This window comes from Taudactylus pleione, unplaced genomic scaffold (genome assembly GCF_031769625.1).
Source record: "Taudactylus pleione unplaced genomic scaffold, aTauple2 ptg000061l, whole genome shotgun sequence".
Classification (NCBI taxonomy): Eukaryota; Metazoa; Chordata; class Amphibia; order Anura; family Myobatrachidae; genus Taudactylus; species Taudactylus pleione.
The window spans coordinates 1,315,813-1,341,627 of record NW_028284463.1 but is presented as its reverse complement, the minus strand read 5'-3'; the positions used below and the strand labels follow the sequence as shown (position 1 = coordinate 1,341,627).

Genomic DNA, 25,815 nt, shown 5'->3' with positions numbered 1-25,815 from the left:
AGGACAGGACTTTTATTAGTATGAAAACATATAGGGGTCTATTTACTAAGCTGGGTTAGGAGATGAAGTGAATGGTGATAAGGTACCAGCCAATCAGCTCCTAACTGCCGTGTCACAGGCTGTGTTTGAAAAAATGGAAGTTAGGAGCTGATTGGCTGGTACCTTATCTCCACTTTATCTCCTAACACAGCTTAGTACATAGACCCCATAATAATTTATTATGTGCCATATATCCTGTTTGTGACCATCATCTTGTTGGATGCCATGCACTGTAAAAGCAGACCAGCCTCCAGGCTTCCCCGGTGAAGGGGTTGGTCCAGAGTTGAGAACGTATTAGTGAATTGCATTATCGTGGACCAATGTGGCAAATCGTTACATTGGGCCTAATTCAGAGGCACACCCAGCAAATATGCACAGTGAGCATAGCCCTACTATAAATTGCAGCGGCTTTGACCAGCGGGGCCTCGATAACGCAATTATGATTCCACGTTCCCCCGCCCGTCAGACAGGGTTGCCCCCCTCTTGGACTGTACTCTCAGAAGTGGGAGACTGCCCAGCTCTGTCAGGAGACTGGGAGAGCCGCCCCTTAAATTCGAAGCCCCTCCAAATTCGGGACTTTCCAGGACATTCCAGGAGAGTTGGCAAGCCTGGCATGCAGGGATCTGTCCTGACCTCCTGCCGCTAGAATAGGACCAGTGCAGAGGAAGATAACAGTCATGGCGGCACTCCCTTACAGGCGGAGGGCCGGCGGGGGGTGTGGTCACACAGTGGCGATGTCGGACGCAAGTGGTCGACGTTTTAAGTCTGCGCAGTCCGAGTCGCACTGATGGTTACCGCTCTGAGGGTCTGATTCGGAGATGTACTCTAATGCCGCAGCGGCTGTGAATTTGCCGCAGCGGCTGTGTGAAAATATGCAAATTTTGAGACGCCAAGCGGCGGCCTCGTAGATCCACGCCCAGGGGTATATTTAGTAAAGGTCCATTTGAATCAAATTCAAAATAATAATATTAATCATGTGACAATACATTTGCAATCTCTTTTCCTGGGTACATCAGTGATTAAATGCATCCACACCTGCCCTTACTTTATTTTGATCACAAGTGTCCTTCATTACTTTACATTACATTACATATAGCTGTCATGTCGTTCATTGGTCAACAATTTCTGGTTCTCATTCAGACCCGCTCGCGAGCGCAGGACGCTCGCAAGCGGGTCAATGGTACCCAAATGCGCATGCGCACGACGGAGGCTGCTCCGTCGTACACATGCGCGAGACCCGGCGAGCGACGGGGAAGCCGTCGCTCGGGGTCTCGCACCAAAGGGGGCGTGCTGTCGATGGTGAGTGACAGCACGCCCCGTTTGGTGGGCGTGCCGGGGAGTGGCTGCCAAGACGGAGGCGTTCCCCATGGGAACGCCTGCCGTCTGAGTCCGGCCCCACTGACATCACTAGTGATGTCAGTGGGAGTGATTTTGGTTCTGATAGAGCCAAAATAACTCCAGGGCTTGCGGTCACCGAGACCCTACCGCAGGGGCTCGTCGCAAGCCCGATGGTCGCGATGGTCTTGGACACATCATGGACCCTCGCATAAACTGTGGGTGGTCATCCACAGCTATGCGAGCATCCAGGAGGACGCACCAAAAAAAAAAAATGCCCTGATTCAGAGCGGGCGCTCGTTCAGAGCGTCCGGCTCTGAATCAGGCCCCCTGTATCAAGGCAGTATAAGACCCACATCCCTGGGCAGATGTATATGTATAAATATAGACCATGTAATATCTGTGTCACACCTCCCAACTGTCCCGATTTCAGTGAGACAGTTCTGCTTTTTGGGCGCTGTCCCGCACACTGGTCGCATTGTCCCGCGGGTGACGGGGAAGTTGGGGGGACACTCTGGCAGGTGTCATTCGCACTGTGCTATGAGAGGCTGGGGGCAGCCTTTCAGCTCTCGGAGGGCTGGGCAAACCCCCAGCGTGGCGAAAAAACGTGGGATTGACACGCAGTCACGCCCCCAGAGCGTCATACAGCAGGATAATAGCTCATTACAATCTCAGACTCATATCAGTTGCAATTCTAGTCATCCACTGATTACAATCCTAAACCTATCAATCTCAGCCATTGATCGCAATAAAATCCTATTAGTGCACTATAATGCAGCAATATAACAATATCTTCCTGTACTATGGGCCTGATTCAGAGCCGGATGCTCTGAAAGAGCGCTCGCTCTGAATCAGCGAGTTTTTTTTTTGTGCGGCTCCTGGCCGCTCGCATAGCTGTGGGTGACCACCCACAGCTATTGTGAGCGGCCAGGTGATGGTCGTGATGGTCGGGACTTGTGACGAGACCTTTACGGTAGGATCTCGTTCCCGCAAGCCCCAGTGAGCTTCAGTCTCTTAATAGAGCCGGAAGCTCACCACTGATGTCAGTGGGGCCGCCCCAAAACGGCAGGTGTTCCATCGGGAACGCTTCCGTTTGGCCAGCCACCCCTCCTGCCCGCCTCCAAAACAAGGCGAGCTGTCGATCAACATCGTCAGCCGCCCCTTTTTGGTGCGAGACACGGAGCGGCGGAGTGCCCGTCGCTAGCCGGGTCTCACGCATGCACACGTCAGAGCCGGCTTCGGCGTGCACATGCTCAGTGGCCAAACATCGACCCGCTTGCGAGCGCATAGCGCTCGCGAGCGGGTCTGAATCAGGCCCTATATTCCGAATGTAATCATTATAATACTTCCCATAGATCCATTATAATTCTGGTCCCAGTACATTATCCTCTGCTACCACATCCATAAATCATCATCCCATATATTCTTATATATCAATATCATTCCTTAAATCTCCTGTTTGTCGTATAGTTTCCTATAGTATGGGGAAATCACGCCCTCTGGTGGCAGCAAAGAGAACAATAGCTGCTACAATCTACCATGTCCTGTCAGTAGGGCTGAATACTCAGGCGGAATTTGTCGCACAAGAAAGGCATCAGGTGATCTATGATTAGCTGTATTGGGATTGTGGTACCAATATATTTCCGCAATGACGGACCACGCTAGTCAGTTGCAATTATTTTTTAGTAATCTTTCTTCAATAAATGATGGTTCCCTATCTACGTATGAGATTTTCAGCCAGTAGTTATTCATTAGTATACGAGGGCTGATTGAAAGTAATGAGACTGATTTTTTTATTCAGAATCAGATGACTCCACAGGATCTGAACAGTTTTCTTTTTCATAGTAACGTCCTTCACATTCAATAAATTTTTTGCAGCGTTTCAACAACGATTCAAAGACGTGCAGTAGTCTGTTCTGTGACATCACTGTTAGTGTTGCAGCTGTGGCATTCTCACTTCATCATCTGTGGAGAACTTCTTTCCGTGCAGTTGTTTTTTCAGGGTTGGGAATGCCCAGAAATCACAGGGCGCTAAGTCCGGGCTATATGGCGGCTGTTCCAGTGCTGTCCCATTAATTTCAGTCAGTGCTGCCAATGTAACAGGATACTGTCTTGGAGCAAGAACCACTGTTTCTTCAGCAAACGTCAAATGTGGTCTTTTCTGCCTCATGGCTCCATGCACATGGGTTTTCAGGACGTTTGCATAGTAGTCACCATTACCCAGTGGGAACCCAGCGCTGTAGGATTATACTGTGCGCATCACAAAACAGCAGAAGCAATGACTAAACACGCCAAAGGTGTGAGGATACGGGGTTCTCTCAATCACCCAGACACCGAGCAGATGAAACCAACGTGATGGTTTATTTTTCCACAGCACACAGAAATAGATAATATGTTAGGACAAGCAGTAAATCCAGGTAACAGGCAATAAACAGGTAGCAGTCCAGACAGAGGCAGTCCCAGTAGAGTATAATGTCCCAGAACAATTCCACAAAATAGCTAGAGACCCTCAAACCCCACAGTAGAAACTATCACTGATCACACAGCAGTGCATAGCGTATGTCCACTCAATCGCTTCCAGGACCCCACACGTAGAAACTATCAGAGATCACACAGCAGTGATAGTCCCTGGGTCCAACCAAGCATTTCCAGGATCCCATACAGTAGAAGCTGATCACAGAACCCACAGCAATGAATAGCGTATAGGTCCTTGCAGAATTTCCAAAGTATAAATCCACAGAACTGGTAATGCGTTCCACTAGCACCTTAGCAGAGCGAGGCCTCTTAGCCAAAGTCAGCGACTAACATGTGGAGTTGCCTTCGGTGACCTGTTTTAAAATCTTCCAATTTCCCACGATATTGTGACCACCCATTGGGGTTGCACCGTCTCCTGATTGGTGCGAGTCCCTTATGCTGTCACTTTCTCCTACCTCCTCCGGGTATTACTTCCCTGACGAACACCTGCTGGGATGGTTCCGTTCAGTTTACCAGGTTCACGTGAAGCACAAAACAGGCAAATGGAAGGAGGAGTAAATCCTGAGCATCCCCTGGGGAGGTGGGAATTAACTTAGAGGGTCTTTTGTTCTGGGAGGTGTCACCTTGCTCTAGTGGTTACAAATAACACAGACATATGGACCAGGCTAACATCAAGGCTTATCCAGTATTAAACATTACAATTACTTACATTATTATATTACAGTACATAATAGACATGCTAATGGAAATGTGTGTCCTGAGAATGATCACACATCCACTAGGAGACGGATGGGGGACACAAAAGGACTAAAAAGTAAATTGATCTCTGCAAGGACTGAGATGCTGCCAGTACATTTGTAACACACATCCCATGTCCTCACAAGGAATCACACAGAATTGTTTGGGCGGAGGCGAATGTGCATGTTTCCATACACTGGACTGTTGTTTGGATTCCGGATCATAATGACGAATACACAATTTGTCACACGTCACAATCGATGTCAGGAAATCGTGTATCCTCTCCGACACCTGAACAGTGTTCTTGCACAATATAATCGTCACATCTGCTCTTCTGTGAGATCTCTGGGTGCCCGCCTGGCACACACGCCATGCATTTTCAGTTCCTTTGTCACAATATGCTGAATCCTTTTGAATAAAATGCTAAGTGAAGCCGAAAGTTCGCGTAAAGTTCCCTTCTGTCATTTTGCAACATCTTCGCAGCTTTGGCAATGCCGACATCTGTAACCGCGGTGGATGGTCTCCCAGAATGCTCTTCACCAGTCACTCGCGTGTTACCCTCTTTGAAGTGCTTCCACCACAGAAATACTGCAGCGCGGCTAATTGTGACTCTGCACCGTATGCTGCCGTAACATTCAGAAGTTTTATTTACGCTTTTTACAAGTTTAACACAAACTTCAATCACACATCTCTGAGGTTATCTCACAGACACGTCTTCCTCATCCGCCATGACGAAACGTGCGAAGATCTTCCACTCGTTGTGACCAAACAAATAAGACTACAGCAGTCCCACCGCAGGTTCAGACACTTCGATGTATGAGCTTCACAATAACCAGCATAGCGTTGCCACATCTACCTATGGGGACAGAAATACAGAGGCAGCCTCAATCAGCCCTCGTATATAATGGTACTCTGGGCCTGATTCAGACCCGCTCGCGAGCGCTATGCGCTCGCAAGCGGGTCGATGGTGGCCCAGTGCCCATGTGCACGACGGAGCCGGCGTTCATATAGCCCAAGACTTGTGTAAAATACAGACTTGGATATAAATATAAGTGAGAGACAGTTAAAAAACAAAAAGTAAAAGAAAAGGTTGTCTGGCATTCACCCGTCGGGCAACGTAATGGGAGAAATCGCCCAGAAGAATTCTAGTTTGATACATGCGATGATAAATCTGGTATTGCATTGAAGTTGGCAAAGTTGCAATAAAACGTTCCCATGCATCAAAAAAGGAAGAGGCCTTCTTTTCTTTATCAAACATCATATCCACCCAGTCCATTCGAAAAATAAAGTTTAGTTTCTCACTATATAATTGAAAAGTAATAGGGCGTTGGGTGTATCCATTCTTGTAGAATGGTCTTTTTTGCTGCAGCACTTATAGCAAGCAATAATTTCCTACTGCCCGGGGTAAGTCTCTGCCCCCTCGGAGAAATGCCCAGAACGGCCCACTGAGGAGTAAAAGGCACAAAGTTGTTCTGTCTTTGTTTTTTCAAATAAATTGTTAGTTTTTGATTTATTTTTACATTACGTGTTTCTTCATTAGACCTATAATAAAGAAAAAAGTTGTTTTCGTTCAAATGAAGTTCACATTTTTTTTTCAGAAATACGTATTAAAAACAAAGGTATACATATGTGTCCTTATACCCCGTGGTTTCAATCGCACCAAATAGCCCCTCTCGGCGCACCAGGAACCAGGCCACTCGGCCTTGCTCAGAATGTGCACCTTATTCACGTAAATAAGATAACTGGCAGCGACAAAGATACATTGTTGGCTTGCACTGATCAATTTGATGTGAGACATTTGTAGTTATAGTGTCATGTGTTCCGTAAACACACAAGTAGAAATAACTTTTTATTTAAAAAAAAAATTTAAATACGGCCTGTACTGCAGTTTTTGTCATTCTCAACATACAGGAACTGTAATGAAGACTGTTTTTGAAAATGGACATAACTTTAAACCTCAACAATAACGTTGCTAGAGACATTAGACATAGATACTGTATTCCTGGTGACCTCCTCTTTAGTAGGAGCCGTAGCAAGCGAGACCTTTCTGTACAATGCCTTGAAAAACTTGTATCTAAACGTTGTTGATGAGGAAATTATTTATTTCCCGCATGAAGCCTACTGTGTGACCAAGAACATCCTTATTGCTGAACACTAGAGGGAGCACCAGGAATTATCAGACTGATATGCTATTATCTATCTGCTTTCTGGTACGCAATATTTGATTGCACATTATGGTATCCATGTTATACAATGTACTACACTATATTGCTTTTTTTTCCTTTTCTTGGCTCATATGAGAATGAAAAAGACTCCTGGCTACAACAGGACCTTAATCTGACCTGTCCCATGGAAAACGTCATCTACAAGTGGATGACAGATAAACCTAATATATGTTTTGTCTGGTACGCACATATATCCCCTGTTATCTATTAATCTAAATCTACAGTCACCAGTACTTATTACACTATCAGGCGCATGTTTTTATATCACTCCCACAGAATCCCTTCATCTGGTCACCAATCAGATCCTCTAGAAGACTGCTCCCTCCTTCTATTTCAAGGAAGTTTATTATATGACTTTATCGCTCTTTGAAACTTTATGTGTATATTTGCTAGCAGTGGTAAACTGCTTTGACTAAATATCACATGTATAGGAAATTTCTCACTGTGTTATATTTACTCACAGAGGTTATAAGTTGAGCGCTATTCTATGACATGTTTCTTTACCACATTAACTTGGCACTTCTTAGGTAATAACTGCCAACCCTCCCTCTATATAAATAATCACACAGGGATGTATCGCTCACAGGGATTAGGAAATAAGAGGTCTGATTTATGCCAAAAAATATTTAATGAGAAAGCTAATACTGTACAAACCATGTTTCCACACGATGAGAATACGGATTCCTTCTTTTGGGATATAGAAAAATTATTGAACAATATAATTCTGGTGGGATATTAAAAGTCTTGAATATTATATTAGGGCTAACAGAGGCCCTGATTCAGAGCCGGACGCTCTGACAGAGCGCTCGCTCTGAATCAGGGCCGTCCTTCTGAATTTTTAGAGCGGCCAGGAAGATGGTCGCGATGGTCAAGACCATCGCGACCATCGGGCTTGCGACGAGACCCTTGTGGTAGGGTCTCGTTGCCGCAAGCCCTGGAGTGCTTTTGGCTCTATCAGAGCCGAAAGCACTCCCACTGACATCACTTGTGATGTCAGTGGGGCCGGCCCCAGACGGTAGGCGTTCCCATGGGAACGCCTCCGTCTGGCCAGCCACGCCCCCGGCATGCCCACCAAAGGGGACATGCTGTGACTCACCATCGACAGCATGCCCCCTTTCTAGCGAGACCCATAGCGACGGCTTGCCCGTCGCTATCCGGGTCTCGCGCATGTGCACGACGGAGCCGCCTCCGTCGTGCGCATGCGCACTGGGCCAACATCGACCCGCTTGCGAAGGGGTCTGAATTAGGCCCAGAGTTCCTAGGGGCCTTCATCTCATTAAATCACCCACCTTTGGCCTAGATAATATTTATTGATAGATGGGACAATATTCTTCATGACTGCCCACTTCATCTAATGAAATTTATCCTAGAAGAGAAAATACGTCAGCTCGAAGTCATTGAGGAACAAATTATACCTAAAGAAACATACATTCTGCCACAGAAGGATAAGGAGGAGTAGGAAACCAATGAAGTACTACACAAGAAATTGGTGAAAATAGAGGATATTATTAAAACTGAAGAGAAAAAGTTTCTCAGAGACAAACAGGAGTATGAGAATAATAGAATAGAATATACTGGATTCGCACCAAAGGCAATTATTATTGTTAATACATAAAAATGTATTTACCACTTATAAAGAGTGGATTGAAGACCCTAAAATATCTAAAAGCACTTCACAGCATTGGATAGGTCCATTAGTGACAGTGATTTTTATTTATCTCCAACACTTGCTCCATATCAGAGATAGACACAAAAAAAGAACCACATTCAGGGATTATTCCAATAATGGCCTCACCTCTCAGAAGAAGACACACAGAGGAGGAAGATCTGGATGTCGAAAGAGATTCAAAAAGTAGAAATCCTTACATACATTACATGACCCCACTACACAAGGCGTTTATAGTGTTTCTGATTATAAGCTGTCTAAGCCTGACATGTCATTACTTAGCGAAGGCCTCACATTTGCACCTTTCCAAAAAGCAAATAAATGTCACACTGGTTTAGAACTGAACAAATTAGTTAGAAAACTGACATTTAATCAGAAAAGACACAGCAGTTATTTCTAACTATGAAAATTTATCTAAATCAGGCATTAAACCTGCCACAAAATTTTACCCCCTGGAATCCAAAAGTAGTAATATAACAATGTGTTATGATTTAGGGCCTGTTCGCTATTGCAATCGTGGCTGCGTAATCGCACGCAGTTCTGCTGCAAAAATATGCTAATGTTTGCAACCGCTCAGGCAGCATAGACGCCCACTACCACTTTGTCACATCCGTAACACCTCGCAGTCCTGCGTACACAGGACAGTACTAAGCTCGTGGCTTGAGAATTTTTTTTGGAGGTATCCGTGGTTTTCTACATGGAGAAGGGGACGTGATTGGCTTCAGGGATACTAGGTGAGTATGTGTGAATGTGCATGTATGTGTTAATAAAACTTTACTGTCACAGTGTGTGTGTACTGTCTTTATTTGAAAATTTGTTTTGCAGGTGAACTACAGATACCAGCAAGCCCGTAATGCCCAGCATGCTGGTATTTGTATTTCTCCAAGTACCAGCATGTGGGGGAGGCTTGCTGGGACCTGTAGTTCACCTGCAAAAGACAATATTTTTACATCTATATTAACACCACATTATTACACAATCAACCCTGCACTCACCGCTCAGGGGTGCTGGGAATTGCCCCAGGCTATTAGCCTAGGCCTGGGGTGCCCTGGAGAGGGGGACCCCTTTATTGGGGGCCCCACCTACCCAGGGTAACGCTTGGCCGGGGGGACCTGGTGAAAGGGTTTCCCTGGCTGTGGCATTACCCCACGCTAGAAAAGGTCTGGTGCTGGTTATGGAAAATACATGGGACCACTACTCTTTTTGTCCCCTGTATTTCCAAAAGCAGGACCGGCTCGCTGAGCCCTCTGCTGGTTGTGCTAAATACAGGGGACTCCTACGTCTTTTGTCCCCTGTAGTTTGACAACCAGGACTGGCTCTCAAAAGTCTGGGGCTGGTTGTGCTTTATTTTTTATTATACATTTTTGAATAATTTTTTTTAACACAGATGCATGCAGGAATCACTGATCTGTGCCTGCATTACATATCACGCACGATCTAACATGGTGCCATCTTTAAAACAGGCAAACCAATGCATGAACATGAAGAGCAAACTGTGGGCCTGATTCAGAGCCGCTCGCAAAAAGCGAGCGCTCGCTCTGAATCAGGGCGGGCGCTTGTTGTTTAAGCGGCCAGGTGATGATCGTGATGGTCAAGACCATCGCGACCATCGGCCTTACGGCAGGGTCTCGTGGCCGCAAGCCCCAGTGGATTTCCTGCTCTAATAGAGCAGGAAGTCCACCTACCGACATCACGATTGATGTCAGTAGGGCCGCCCACAAACGGCAGGCGTTCCTGCAGGAACGCCTCCGTTTGCCCAGCCACCCCCCCTCCCCGCCTTCAAAACGGGACGAGCTGTCGATCAACATCAACAGCCGCCCCTTTTGGATGTGAGCGCCGGAGCGAGTGCTTTTTGCGCTCGCTCCGGGGCTCGCGCACGCGCAGTGCGCACGCCACGCGTGAGCACTGGCCCACCATCGACCCGCTTGCGAGTGCTATGCGCTTGCGAGCGGGTCTGAATCAGGCCCAGTTTTCACAAACTTCTCAAATCCCTGAGGAGCAGTGGCGTAACTAGTGTCCCTGCAGCCCCCGCGGTGACTTGGGGGCGGCGCCGAATGAGGGCGCTAGCCGCCAAAGAAGCAAGGGGAGAGCCGCGCCCAGTGCTCAGTCAGTGGTGCAGTACTGTTATGCTGCGCCACATGTGCTGGAGATGGAGAAGGACCAGGACGTCACCAGGCGCAAGGGAGCCGGCGGAGCGCCCGTTGTGTATCAGTCAGTGTGACTGACTGAACTGAAGAAGAGTGCCGGACCCGGGCTGGCTGCTGTTGAGAGGTGAGCGGGCGGCAGCTGCTTCCTGAGGACCGCGGGCGGCCTGCAGGGGCGTGGGGCCGCGACCCAGATGGTTAATCACCAGCGGTGATATAGGGCTGTGCAGCGGCTGTGACAGTGACAGAGACTGTATTCACAGCCGCTGCCCAGCCCTGTATCACAGCCGCTGTCCAGTGAGTCCACCCCAGTATCACAGCGGCTGCCCAGCCCACCCCAGAATCACAGCTGCTGCCCAGCCCAGCTGTATCAGGGCTGGGCCTGGGCAGTGGCTGTGATACAGCAGGGCTGGGCAGGGCAGAGGCTGTAAAAAAAAAGCAGGCCCAACCAGGGAGTGCTTGTAATAATAAGGGCTGGAGGCCACTAGAGCCAGTAATAATAAGGGTTGGGGGGAGGGAGACTGGAGCCTGTAATAATAAAGGCTGGGGGGGGATGAGCCTGGAGCCAGTAATAATAAGGGCTGGGGGGGGAGACTGGAGTCTGTAATAATAAAGGCTGGGGGGAAGGAGCCTGGAGCCTGTAATAATAAGGGCTGGGGGGTGGAGACTGGAGCCTGTAATAATAAGGGCTGGGGGGGGCAGACTGGAGCCTGTAATAATCAGGGCTGGGGGGGGGGAGACTGGAGCCTGTAATAATAAGGGCTGGGGGGGTGAGACTGGAGCCTGTAAAAATAAGGGCTGGGGGTTAGACTGGAGTCTGTAATAATAAGGGCTGGGAGGAGGGGGGGGGGGCGCCAGTAACTTTTTGGCAGGGGGGAGCAAAATTAATAGTTACGCCACTGCTGAGGAGACTCTAATGGTGTCCATGAGTGCTATGTGTGAGTCTGACATATTTGACACTGTAATCAGATATGCCTCCCACCATTTCTGCACCCTCTGCAAATGTGAGGACGAGTAGTAGTAAAAATAATGATGATACTTTAGACATAGAAATTAAGCCTGCAATTCCTCTTCCATGTAGAATTTTTTTACCCAAATCCTGACATTTGTGAAGGCATCTGTAGTACCAAAGTAGGCCCCCCCTCCCTGTTACATCATTTGCAGAGAGTTAATTCAAGTAGTTTATCAAAATCTAGGAAATCATATGTAACAAGCAGTCCAGCATCAGCTACCAGCAGCATGGATAGATACCAGCACATGCAATCTCCACCGCCAACACCTTTATCATTAACCTCCCATTAGCAATTGGAGATAGTTCTCCTGAATTTTATTTGCAAATGCAAACCAACTACTATAATGCTATCCATGATTCCAAAGAAAAATCCTTGAGTGCTAGGGCTGCTGCTGCTGGGGGTGAATCTTCATCACAGAAGAGGACCAAGAAGACTAGGGGGTAAATTTACTAAGATTCGAGATGGTCCCGATTTTCAAAGTGATTTATCTTGCTGGAACTCGCCAAAATTCGGGTGATTTGATCCCTTTTATTTTACCAAATTTACCATCAGGCGATTTGAGGCTAAACGAGTTGACCGATGGTGAAGCAGAACGAGATATCTCTCCCGAGTAACTCGTTTTGCAGGAGATTAATCACCCGAGATTGAAGTGTTTTCTCTCTGCAAATCTCTCCCGAGCTAGCAGCCAGCACATACAGGGCTGTATTCAGAGGCGGCCGTACGGTCTACGACCGCACGGCCGCCTCGATGTTTGTCTAGTGCGCATGCGCACGAGGGAGCCGGCTCCTTCGTGCACATGCGTGAGACCCGCTACGACCGACAGCGCTGGTCGTAGCGGGTCTCTTTCCAAAGGGGGCGAGCTGTCGATGTTGATTGACAGCTCGCCCCGTTTGGAAGGCGGGCCAGGGGGGGTGGCAGCCCAAATGGAGGTGTTCCCATGGGAACGCCTGCCATTTGGGGAAGTCACCACTGACATCACTAGTGATGTCAGTGGAGAGCTTCCGGCTCTGACAGAGCCAGAAGCTCTCCCGGGCTTACGAAAAGTGAGACCCTACCCTAGGGTCTCGTCGTAAGGCCTGATGGTCGCGATGGTCAATGACCATCGCGACCATCACCCTAGCGGTCGTTAGAGCTGTGGGTGTTAACCCACAGCCTAATGACCGAAACAGAGGCGGTCGGTCAGGATGCAAGCGGCCGCCCAGTTTCTGAGCGACCGCTTGCATCCTCCGACCGCCTCTGAATGAGGCCCACAGTATCAGTGAGATATGTGCTTGCTGCTTGTGTGTTAAGCCTTGTAAAAAATAAATTTTTAAAAAAAAATTACGTGAGGTCCCCCCCCAAAACACTAACCAGCCTCAGGCTTGCCAGCCTGTCCTGGTTCTTAACATTACAGGGAAAAAATGTGTATTTATCCACTGTAATGTAAGGACCAGCACAAGGTAGCAGGGACAGAGCTGGTTTTAAATATACGGAGAAAAAAAATGACGTGAGGTCCCCCGTATATTTAAAACCAGCCCTGGACCCTAATGGACTGATGCCACAGCCAGGGGTGCCCTTTCACCGGGCCCCCCAGCTGCAGCATCAGCCCTGACCGTTAGTCAGCCCAGGCCAGGGATACCTGGGGAGTTGGTGACCCCCCCAATAAAGGGGTCACCCTCTCCAGGGCACCCCTGGCCTAGGCTGATAGCCCGGGGCTATCCCCGCCATCCCTGGGTGGTGGGTGGCGGGTTCATAGTGTTAGGTGTAGTGTAAAAATTTGATTTTTCATCATTGTCTTTACAGTGGAACTACAGGTCCCAGCAAGCCTCCCCTGCATGCTGGTACTTGGAGAACCAAAAGTACCAGCATGTGGGGCATTAAGGGCCCACTGGTACCTGTAGTTCACCTGTAAAGAAATGGTTAATAAAACACACACACACACCGTTAAAATAAAGCTTTATTGCATCCATAAACACACTTACACATATTCACCTGTTTCCAGATGTTCATGTCCCCTTGTCAACGTAAAGTATCCCAACGAATTACCTGTAAAAAAAGGATCCAATACTCACCTTTATGTCCCTCGATGTTCTCCGCAGGAATCCAATACGTGGGCTGGACACAGTGTAACAACATGCTTCTGCATGCTATTACACTGCCCTAATGTCTACTCGTGGGAACGAGTTCACTTCAGTAATAGGCCGCCGGCCAATCAGCGGCGGCTAACATTAGCGGCCGCTCATTGGCTGGGACCCACGTGGGCTTAGCCAATGAGCGGCTCCTCCACGTGGGTCCCAGCTGTGAGGTTCTGGTTTTGTTGTGGACCCGGGGTGGTATCAGGAGCAGACACTGAAGCAGAGTTAAAGGTAAATGTGGAATTTTTGATGAGTGGCTTAACAGACATGAAAGTGGCAAAACAGAAAGTCCGGGTTTAGCACTAAGTGCACTTGGGAACTGTAGTGATGCAATGGGAAAATGTCCAGGTAGTGATAACAGAAGGTAATCCAGTCCAGTTTGCAGGTATGGTGAGCTGAAAACAAATGCAGGCAGAGGTGATGTAGTCCAGCTGGGTGTGAGTGGAGGCAAGGTGCAGGGACACAGCAGGTTCAGGTACTCAGGCAGGGGAAAGGTAAATGGAGGGTGCAGGGTAACAGGAGACTCGGGTGCTCAGGCAGTGGGAGAGGTAATTGGAGGAGGCAGGGGAATCCAGCAGGGTTTGGAGTAGGTTAGGTGAAGCAGGCTTAGGCAGGTAGCGTTTCACAGAAAGCAGGTAAGGCACAGGTACTCTCTCTCAGCTGTAGCTGAGAAACACGTTGCACTGGCAGTTTTAAGGAAGCTCTGAACTCCCTTAAATCCCCAGCGCTCAACCGTGACTGGTCAGAGAGGAGCATGTGACACACCAGGATAGGGCAACTAGGTCACATGTCTGGAGGCAAGATGGCGGCGCCCATGACAGAACGGAAGCACCATGAGGCCTAACCAGACCAGAGTGACAGTATGCCCACACAGAACCACGCACAGCCAATGCTCCCCGCCAGGCACCAGCACCACCGCCAGACGCCATAGCGTCCTCACAGGTATCACCCGCCGACCGCCATGCCGAGAAACCCTGGTCGTGACAGTAACCCCCCTTTATGGGTGGCCTCAGGACACCTTCTAGGCTTTTCAGGGTGAGCCAAGTGGATCTTGTTCACAGGACTGGAAGTGTGGACATCCTCAGCTTTGGCCCAACAGGAACTGGAAACCCCCTCCTGGGGTACAAAGGACTTCCCGACAGGTGGTTGCAGTTGTATCGTTGTCAAAACTTGCCGAGAAACCCTGGTCGTGACACCAGCCAGTGAGCGGCCGCTAATGTTAGCTGCCACTGATTGGCCGGCGGCCCGGGACTGAAGTGAACTCGTTCCCACGAGCAGACATTAACACAGTGTAACACCATGCAGAAGCATGTTGTTACACTGTATCCGGGCCACGTATTAGATTTCTGTGGAGAACATCGAGGGACATAAAGGTGAGTATTGGATCTTTTCTTACAGGTATTTCTTTGGGATACTTTACGTTGACAAGGGGACGGGAACATCTGGAAACAGGTGAGTATGTGTAAGTGTGTTTATGGATTCATTAAAGCTTTATTTTCACGGTGTGGTAGGACAGCCCCAACACTGTAGCCCAGTGGATCATTAAAGCCATGAAGTCTATGTTAGCATTAGATCTGCATCCTATATCTGCCATCAATGCATCTGGATTTAGCCGATTACTTGAGGTCATATGTCCACGCTACCAAATTCAATCTCTACTCTATTTTACCAGAACAGCAATACTTCACCTGTACTGTGATGTTAAAAAAAAAAAGTTCTTCTTTGCCTAGAAAATGCCATTATACCAAAAATGAATTTAAATACAGATATGGGGACAAGCTATAACACAAAAGATTATGTGACTGTGATAACCCACTCGGCAGGTGTATCGCCTTCATCAGCAGAAGCATCTAACACACAACACCAGCTCACTCACAGGCAGATTACTCTCTGTATCACCAGCCTCACTTAGAAGCATATCTATGTCAATCTGGTGGAAAAACTCACGGAATGCGATAGCAAAATGGCTTACCCCACTAAGACTCTCCTTAGTTTTTATCAATTCCAATAACACAATAATGTATGAGCATTCCAACATGTACATGTTTTGCGCACACGCCTGGTTAAGAAAATGACAGGTCCATGCAGGATATGGAGGCTGTGGCCCGGAAAATTTCTGGCCATTTTTGGCATTCAGCAACTGCATGTAGAGCATTGCAGCAGCTGCAGGAAAAGTTCAATTTGCAAGCCATCAACTGAAGGAAGAGGTAGAAACATGGTGGCATTCCATGCTTATATGCTTCAACGACTGGAAGAACAGCAACAAGCTATCATGACTTACACATCAAGCCATGATATGGGGAGAAGGGGGAACATGTTACTACCTTACTGCAGCACAGTGGAGATTACTTAGTTTAATGCCAGCTACTGAAACCATTTGTAAATCTAGCCTATGAGAGTTCACACACTACCAGCCTCAGTCAGGTCATACCCTAATTAAACTACTGGAAATGCAGCTAGAGAGGCTGAAGGAGATGAAACTAAGTGATTCTACTAAGTGCACTGGACTTGTAGATCAATTTCTTTATTTGCAACAACTTACAATTAGATCACTACATTTTGGCAAACATGCTTGATTCTACTTTTAAGTCATAGGTAATGTGTTTCTTTCCAACTGACACAGATCTTAAGGGATGCTAAAAAACCCCTGCAAGCAATTTGTGAGCTCAAGCAGTACATGACACGACATCTCCTGCAAATGCTACTTCCAGAAAAAAAATAAAAACATTTTTTTCAAGAGACCCACTGATTATGAGTCAACTTAGCAAACCAGAGAAACATTATGACATCTTGTCAGGCTTAAAAGAAATGCCCACATATTTTTGACACCTCTACTGTGACTCAATCTGATACAGTAAACATGAATTGAATGGTGGAGGATTACTTATGATAATGTACAAATTAGTATCTCATACAGTCCCTTTGAAAACTGGCAAATTTGGAGCCCCCTGTACAGACTAGCTATGGTGTACTTAAGCTGCCCACCTTCCAGTGTGTACTCAGAAGAGTTCAGCACAGCCGGAAACCTTGTGAGTGATCGATGTAGGAGGCGCCTTACAAAAAATTAGAAAAAACTGATGTTCATCAAAATGAACCACAAGTGCAAGGCGGAATATCTTTGCCGCCAATTACAAACAGACTGTAATGGTGAATTCCAGTTGTGATAAGCTAATATTGTGTGATGAGGACATCTTCAACTCTAAGGATGATTAACACTGTTAACCTTAGGCCCATTGGTAGCTTGGTTTAAACAACCTCCAAAATGTCTTCTTTTGTGGGGGCCCAAACAAACCAAGCACTTTATTCACAAAAGTGAAATTCTCTGTCACTGAAGTGCTTAGTTTGTTAAACTGAGCATGTCCTTTTTAATATAAAACATAAGGGGGGTGAGAGGGCCCAAGGCCAATTCTATCATGCACCACTTTTTATTATGAGCTTTTCCCACTTTGCTGTAAAGACTACTAGCCTGTTACTCCATCTCTATTTACCTGCACTGGCCTTGGGCCTGTGATTTGCTGGTTGGAGAAGTTTACTATTAATTAACTTATTTTATTATAGTTTCTACTAGGTTGTTATTCTGGCTTGAATCACCTGTATTGGTCTGAGGCCTCCAATTTGCTGGTTGGACAAGTTTGCTTTTGAAAACTCACATTTGTAAATTTGTCTTAAGGTGCCTACACACTTGGCGATGTGCTCACGATCCGACATTGTGTCCGATTTCCCCTTGAACTCTCCCCAGCAGCTCCACGGCAGTCGGTGGCATGATTTGGTGTTAAAAACTGTCCAATGTGACAAACAATCTATCGTGCCTCCTAACTAATCCAGTGCATCGTGACTGAGATTTTCACATCTGCCCTACAGCACGGCAGATCTGAAGATGCGATGTACGACCTGCAGGGACGAGCATCAGCATCGTGAGTGGACACTCACGATTTGGGCATATTTTACACAATTTGACGTCACGATGCATCAGAATCGGGCAAATCGTGTAAAATATTGCTAAGTGTGTAGACACCTTTAACTTCTTTTCCCCCGTGTTTCCAATTTACTTTTCATCATAGCAGTATTTAATTTAATGCTTTACATTCCACTGAATAGTTTTCCACCTTCAATCATACAGTATGTATTGGCCTGATTTGAGGTTGGAGAAGTTTGTTATTAACTTTTCTACTAGGCTGTTAATCTTGCATAAATCACCTGTATTATCCTGATGCCTGTTATTTTCTCTCTGGATTCAGTTTTAATTTAATAACTGATATTTGGATGCTACTGCACCATCAATCACCTAAACTGGCCTGGGGCCTGTGATTTACTGAATGGAGAAGTGTACTGGTAATACATTTTCTACTACACTTTTACATTTAGGCTATTATTTCTTGGTTAATTAAAACATTCTATAGGGTCAAATAGTTTGTTAAACTGCCAACCTGTCTGCCATTGCTGCGCCACTATGTTTAATAGATGTACTATATTTTTTTAAACTGCCATGTGTTTGTGCCGCTGCACTGTTGCTTAGTTTAGCACGTCAGTTCACTGCATCCTAAGGGCAATATCGGTGAACACAATATTGTAAGCTGTGGAGTGGACAAAATAGACTGGAAATGAATATTATTGATGTTAACAATACTGTAGGGGAAAAAACAGATCCAAATTATACGATTTTAGCCATTTATCAATATATTTAAGAAATTCAAAACACAATGATGATTAAGAACCAAAACACAGGGGTTTGCGCACAACTTTATTTATTACAACTTAGTGAACCCAAAAGTTTTGCATGGAAGTTACTGTTTGACAAACATATTAATTCTGGAACAAAACAGATCAACTCTAAAATGGTCTTTGGTTATTGTGTTCATAACAGTTGTTAACTTTAAAGAAAATAAACGAAAGAATCAAAGACATTAGTAATATTCAGATATTCATTGTCCACAGTAAATGATTTCTTGCCACAAATCTACTTGAATATTTAAATTATGATTTTGATGGAATGGTCATATACACGGAAAGCAGCATGCAAGGGCTCAGTGAAGGTGGCGGAGAAGGTGTGTAAGTGTCTGATGGGGTCACACAGTTGATAGAAGGACAGATGCCCGGCATCATAGTCCAGGAATATCCCCACGGTGTGCACATGAGAACCTGATTTTATTCCTTTTATTTTTCTCTGTTCATTGTCATGTTCTAATCCAAGCTCTTCAAGAAAGTATAGACCCCATGACTTGTCATTACAACCAATGAATGATTCATCATAATCATTTCTCTCCATACTGTGACCGGCCACCCCTAAATCCCATTCTTGTTCTTCACTCACATCCACTTCCCAGTAATGTTTCCCAGATGAGAAACTAGAGGAGCTTAACACCTGTCCGATTATAAACCTCTCTGGTCCATCTGGTCTGTGCTGTTTTTCATCAGTACCAGATGCAGATCTGCGATCATCTGATATAATAATGTCATTTGCAGCTGTGTTTATATCCAGTAGTATGTCTGCTTTCTCCATCACTGAGAACTGTCTCTTTGCCTTTAGACCCATCAGATTATCAGACAAGTGTAAAAGTCCCCTGTGTAACATCTGTGAGATTATTCCCTCCTCCAGACATCCAACAACTTTTATATCACTGGTGACATCACAACTCCTGTGACTGATGACATCACTTTCTAGTTCTTTCTTCAGGAGAGTTAACGGATCAGTGATATTACACATCTCCTCAATGCTACTAACCGTACTGGACAGCTCGTTCTTCTGTAATTCAAGCTGTGTGATCAGATCAGAGACTGAGAGTGACATCTGCTCTTTCTGTCTGGTGATTTCACTTACAACCCCCCTTTCCAGAGTGTCTAACTTCTCCCTGATGTCTCTAAACAGCTGATTGACTCTCTCAGTGACACCGGTGGCTTTTTCCTTCTCCTCTCTCCTGTGACCCTGTAGACTCTGCACTCTCCTCTCAGTTTCCTCTCTCTCAGACTTCAGAGTCTCAATAACATTTCTCAGTGTTTCTTTTTTCTTCTCAGTGGCCACATTCAGAAGCTCCACGTGGTGGCCCCGGTGGTCTCCTGACACCCAGCAGGATATACATATAGTGGATGAGTCCTCAGAGCAGTAATACTTCACCATCTCTTTGTGTACAGAGCATTTTCTGCCCGCAAAGAAAACAGTGGGTTCAGTTAACACATGTTCAGCAGATTTACTATGTTTGCTTAAGTGTTTGTCACAAAACGAAGCTTCACACAGTAGACATGTTTTAATAGCTGGCACAGGAGAGTCACAGTAAGTACAGAAGATCAGAGTATCCTCCTGCTCTGGCTGACTACATAGGAAACGATCCATAATGTTACTCAGCTTCCTGTTCTTCACCAGTGCAGGACGCTCCCAATATTCTGATCTGCATTCCGGACAGGAATAACCTCCAACCCCCTCCTGTGTTTCCAGGAGACTCATAATACAAAACCGGCAAAAGAAGTGCCCACATCTCAGGGATACAGGGTCTGTATAAAGGCCCAGGCAGATTGAGCAGCTCAGCTCCTCTCTCAAACACAAAAACGCCATTCTAGGAAACAGGAAGAAATGTAAGAAATTTTTTATAATAAATCAAGATCAGTCAATGGAAGTGAAAGTAAGTGATTAAATGTTTATCTTGGAAAAAAAAGTAGAGCATTGATATATTCTCAGTGACAGTACCTTTATTTGGTACACTATTCTAGTAGTGGGTAGGATGTTTTTCCCTAAAGAACAGCCTGAATACTTTGTGGTATGGATACAGGATCTCATTCAGGGTCTCTCGCAAGATGCGATCGCTCGCTGGCAAAAAGGGGCCGGATTTTGTAATGAAGTGCTCGCACTGCGTCTCGTAAGGACGCCCACTATGTTTTAGCGAGCTATGGCAAAGTGCACTCGCAAGTGTCTAAAGACGCCCCCTTGCCACTCGCAACAGATGTCATCTCCGGGAAATGAAGGATTAATCAGGACCATCGAGAGCCATCAGAGCTGCTCGCAGCCCTTGGGGTTGCCTTAGCCTGCCGCAAGCACTGTGATCAGTGCTGGCTGAAATACATGCAGGTGTCGTGTACCATGACGCTACTTTGTAAATTATGCACGCCCTTTAAATGGCGTTTTGGTTACCTGACACACCTGCGTTCGCAGCACCACTCCCCCGTTCACAAGCACCTTCCCCGGTTACCACCCACAATCGGCCTTTCCTGTCAATCAACTATCGGGAGTCACTTCCAGCTTGCAAGCCGTACAAGTGATGGATTTTGTGGAGGACTCGTACGCACATGCACACAATGAAGCGCACGCATGCGTGGTCTGTTAACATCGACCGTGGACGAGCGTGCGGCCGCTTGCGAGAGACTCTGAATGAGGTCCACAGTGCTGGAGACATTACAGATCCTAAGGTATAATAGCATCACACAGTCACTGCAGACATTATAGCTGCACATTCATGCTATAAACCCTCTTGTGCTCAGTGTAAAAACCAGGGTGCCATGGCAATACCCCCCTTTTTACCCTCACCAGAGGGCCATGAGCATATGGGTGCACAGTACATAAATTTGTAGTGACTGGACATCAGAGGTGGGGCTGCAGCACAGTCCAAAATTCAAAGAGGGGAGCCACACCAACTGCCAGTGAGTCCCAGCCATCAGAGGTGGGGCTGCAGCGCAGTCCAAAATTCAAAGATGGGAGCCACACCAACTGCCATTGAGTCCCAACTGCCAATGACATGATGCTGTTTAGCAGCGTTTTGGAGTGGCAGTTGGTGTGGCTCCCCTATTTGAATTTTGGATTGTGCTGCAGCCCCACGTCTGGAGCCGCCACTGCTAAGCATGGATGTTGGCATGTGATGTTGATATAGAACAAATAGGTTGGGCACTTGATCAAATTAACTTTATTTAAAAACTTCCTCCAGCACAAAAATATTTGTGGTTGTATACTCTAACTGCCACTCCAAAATGCTGCTAAACATCACTGGCTGGGACTCACTGGCAGCCAGCACACATATAGTGCACTTATGTTAGTGCCAACATTGCAAGTTTTGCATAAAAAATGTGCTATGTTGGCAGGGCGATGTGTGCCACACCACATCCATGTTGGGAACTGAATTCCCCTCAATATGGTAGGGAACACCCCCACCCCAACACACACTCACTAACAGCCACTTAAATGCCCAGCAAATTAACAGATATGTAGAATGGATAAGGTAATAAAACATACCTAAATTCAATGGATGAGACAAAAGAATCAAGATGGACACTCCCGGGTCAATGCAGGTAGCACAGGATCAGTGTCACGGAACAAGCTAAAGTCAGAAAACAGGAATAATAAACAATCGAAAGAATTCATGGCTATTTGTAGTGCACTAATGTTAAAATGTACACATTTTATTGCATAATTATTTAAATTAAAAAATATACATCTTCTATATAAGGTAATATAGATTTAATATATTTATAATATATATTTAACCAAGCCTAAAAATGTATTACTGCATTTATTATAACTTGATTAACACCTCCACATACTTGCCTACTCTCCCGGAAGGTGCGGGAGGCTCCCGATTTTTCAGGCAGTAACCTGCACCCCAGGAAGAGTGGCCAGATCTCCCACATCCCGCCCACTGCCTATTGAAGTAAAGAGGATGGAGAAATAATGTAGTCCGTATGGAGAAGGCAGGGCTAAAATTATGTCATTTTAGACACACCCCCTCCCAACAGACCTGCAAATCACGTAATTTTGCCACAACAGGGGTGGGGCCTAATGACATGATAGCCCCCCTCCCCGAAGTAGCCAGGTGCATCTCCTGTCCTGGAGAGGAGACAAAAAAGTTGGCAAGTATTCCTCCACATCATGGGGTATGTGTGGTGATCTTTCCAGGAAAATATTTAACAAGAGAGTAATCTGTCTGGTTGGAACAAAAATCTGGTTATGAATGGGAGCAAAAGACAATTGCCCATTTGCTCCCAAACATTGATAAAACAGACAATGATTGTTCAGACAAATTGATTAAATCAGTTTGATTTAACCAGTTTATCCAAATATTTTTTATATATAGGCCTATAGTGGCAGGTATAGATTCACTGACCTCACACCTCTTCGAATATGTGGAGATCTTCTTGCAGAAACATGTTATTAACTTGGACTCGTATTTAAAAGATGTGTCCTACAATGCACACAAGGAATAAAATGGCAATAGACGTACAACTGGGTTGCAATAGTTATACAAGTACTGTACACATGTACCGAACATGAGAAAGGAGTCAATGCTTGTAGAGAAATGTTGACAAAGGATGAGTCCATTAGTGCCACACATCGGGAATTTTTATGTGATCTTATGCATTTTATTCTGAATCACAATTATTTAAAATTTTTAGATGTGTTTTATCACCAAATATGTGGAATTGCCATGGGTACTATTTTTGCTCCCAGGTTCGCCAACATTTTTATGGGATGCTGGGACAAATGTTATGTGTATGAGAATAATCCTTTAAAGAAGAATATCATTCTATACAAAAGGTATATAGATGATATTCTAATGATCTGGGAAGGATCAGAAGAGACTTTTAAACAGTTTTTCATACATATTACAAATAACAATATGAATTTGAAATTCACGTCCCATTTTAATAAGACATCTGTGGAATTTTTAGACTTGATCATGATAGATGAAGAAGGGGTGATTTGAACAAAGAATTACATTAAAGAAGTAGACACAAACAGCTATGTACATTACAAGAGCAGACAGCTGAAAAAGTGGAAGGTTAACATTCCTTACTCTCAATTCCACAGAGTGAAGTGAAACTGCACTAAAGATGAGGATTGTTAAGAAACAAATTCAGACCTTTACAGACAGGTTTGTAGAAAAAGAGTACCCCAAAGAACGTTTATCAAAGGCAGCAGCCAAAACAAGGGATCTGGATAGAAATGATCTACTGAGATATAAGACTAAGGCCAGTCGAAACAAAGATCTAGTACCCTTCACTACTAACTACAATGGATATGAGAGATTCATAAATCCCTATATGAGCACGCACAGGACCCAATACTAAGAGAGGTACTGCCCCCTAAACCAAAGATTCTTTTTAGGAAGGGGAGGAACCTGAAAGATTCTATAGCACCCAGTATGATTAGGAACATGGACCCGAAGCAGTGCCAAGTACTACCGAAGTGTTTGGGCAGCTATAAATGGGGCCGATGTAACATATGTAAATACTTACATCCACAAAGGAAGGTCTTTTCTAATTCCAATAATACTAAGGAATTTAAGATAAAAAGCTATATGAACTATAATTCAACATCTATCATATATATATATTGGAATGCAAGTTTGATATCAAATATGTAGGAAAGACCAAGAGACAACTCAAAATAAGAATACAGGAGCACATCCGGAATATTAAAAACAAAGTGGAAGGACATGCCATTTCTAAATATTTCATCTTGCATCATTGATCTAATCCGGACATTCAAGGCAATAGAACAGGTCACCCTTGGCGAGAGAGGGGGTGACTTGGGCAGTAAACTTTCAAGAAGAGAGATGTTCTGGATCTTTGAACTGAATACTTTGGCTCCACATGGTTTCAATGAAAGCTATTTCCTGTGATGGGTGAGTTGAAGGGTATAATTTCTAATTAGATACCTACAGTCAGACCATTATGTTAATGCCCAACCTCGTCTGATCTTGGAAGCTAAGCATAATTGGGCCTGGATGGGGGACCTCCAGGGAATACCAGGTGCTATAGATATTATTGCAGATATGCTTAAGGGCGCATGAGTAAATGAATCTTACTGGCTAACTAAGGGGCATATTATCAATAATATGATCAAGACAACATCTATGAACAGCTTTATTTTATTCAGGATTAACCTACTTTGTTTGGAATGACGGACTCCGGAACACTAATATTTACAGGAGAAACTACGTGAACTATGATTCTGAATCACTACAGATACCATATTCAATTTGTTTCTTTTATAAAGAAAATTTTTTTTCCCCCTATTCCAGTTCCCTTTACAATATTTATTCTTTATTTTTGGTGGTCAATATACTATTAGATATTCATTGTTTTCCCCTTATTCAGTTTCCTTTTATAATTTCATTTTCAGTGGTAAACTACCTAGTAATTTATATAGTCCTATCAAGCAATAATATAGGTCTGAGTTCATCCTCCTTTGAAACTAAAATAACAAGTACTACCTATATTATAACTAATGATTGTCCTTTCACTATAGTGGCATATGTACAAATCAACAGCTGATATCATCATAACCTGCCAGGGCGGCGATAAGGTGCGATCGGGATATGCATGGGCACTAAGAGAAGATTTATGATGCTTGATGTCTACAACAAAATAGCGTCCGGGAACGGAAATACCCATGGACTATACTAAGATGGCGGCCGGGAGTGAGAGGACCACTGAAATTGAAGTAACCAAGGATTCCAACACGAGGGCTATGCGCATGTGCACAGCCAGCTAGAGTCGGGCGGACAAAGAGCAGAAACTGGGCGGAAGCAACAGGAGGATTCTGTTAGGAGGTCCTGGTGCACAAGCGCATTATTTTATTCTGAGTTGGGCGGATATGAAGCCTTGTTTGGGCGGAAGTGGCACAAGGACTCGGAATGCTTTTAAATAGCAATATCATGGATTATATATTTGTTTAATCAATCAAGTGTGGTGGCAGTCAGTTTTTTATTGATGGAAGCACCCTCAGGACACTTCCCAGGCAATCGAAAACCGGAAGTGATGTCATCAATAACCTAAGTTATGATCTAATGAGTCCTAATCTATGGGGGTATAAGAGCTACCCCCTGGCAACAATACCCCTTGATAAAGTCCCAGGAGGATGAAATGCGTTGGGAAGCTGTCTCCTCTTGCCTGATGAACTCTGAATTATTTTATCACAGAATCAGATAAGCATTGTTTTTAAAGATTCCCTTATCATTTTGAATTTTTTTTTATTTCCTCTGTGTATTTATATGTCTGAATTTTGTTTTTTTATGAAATAAGATTTATATATCTTTTATTAAAATATAAATTTTCCGAGAACTGTACTAAATAACCAGATACTAT

At 45.1% G+C, this 25,815-nt stretch overlaps 1 protein-coding gene across 1 annotated transcript; it reads right to left on the bottom strand.

Moving 5' to 3' along the window:
• Positions 1-18,718: 18,718 nt before the first annotated feature.
• On the bottom strand, positions 18,719-20,296 carry LOC148534922 (E3 ubiquitin-protein ligase TRIM11-like). Its single transcript, XM_088464819.1, has one exon. It carries the CDS (start codon positions 20,294-20,296, stop codon positions 18,719-18,721), a length of 1,578 nt encoding a protein of 525 aa, XP_088320945.1.
• Positions 20,297-25,815: the final 5,519 nt, after the last annotated feature.

Bases quoted from the DNA above. Each gene is read 5' to 3' on its own strand.
- LOC148534922 (XM_088464819.1), bottom strand. From the start codon at position 20,296: ATGGCGTTTTTGTGTTTGAGAGAGGAGCTGAGCTGCTCAATCTGCCTG.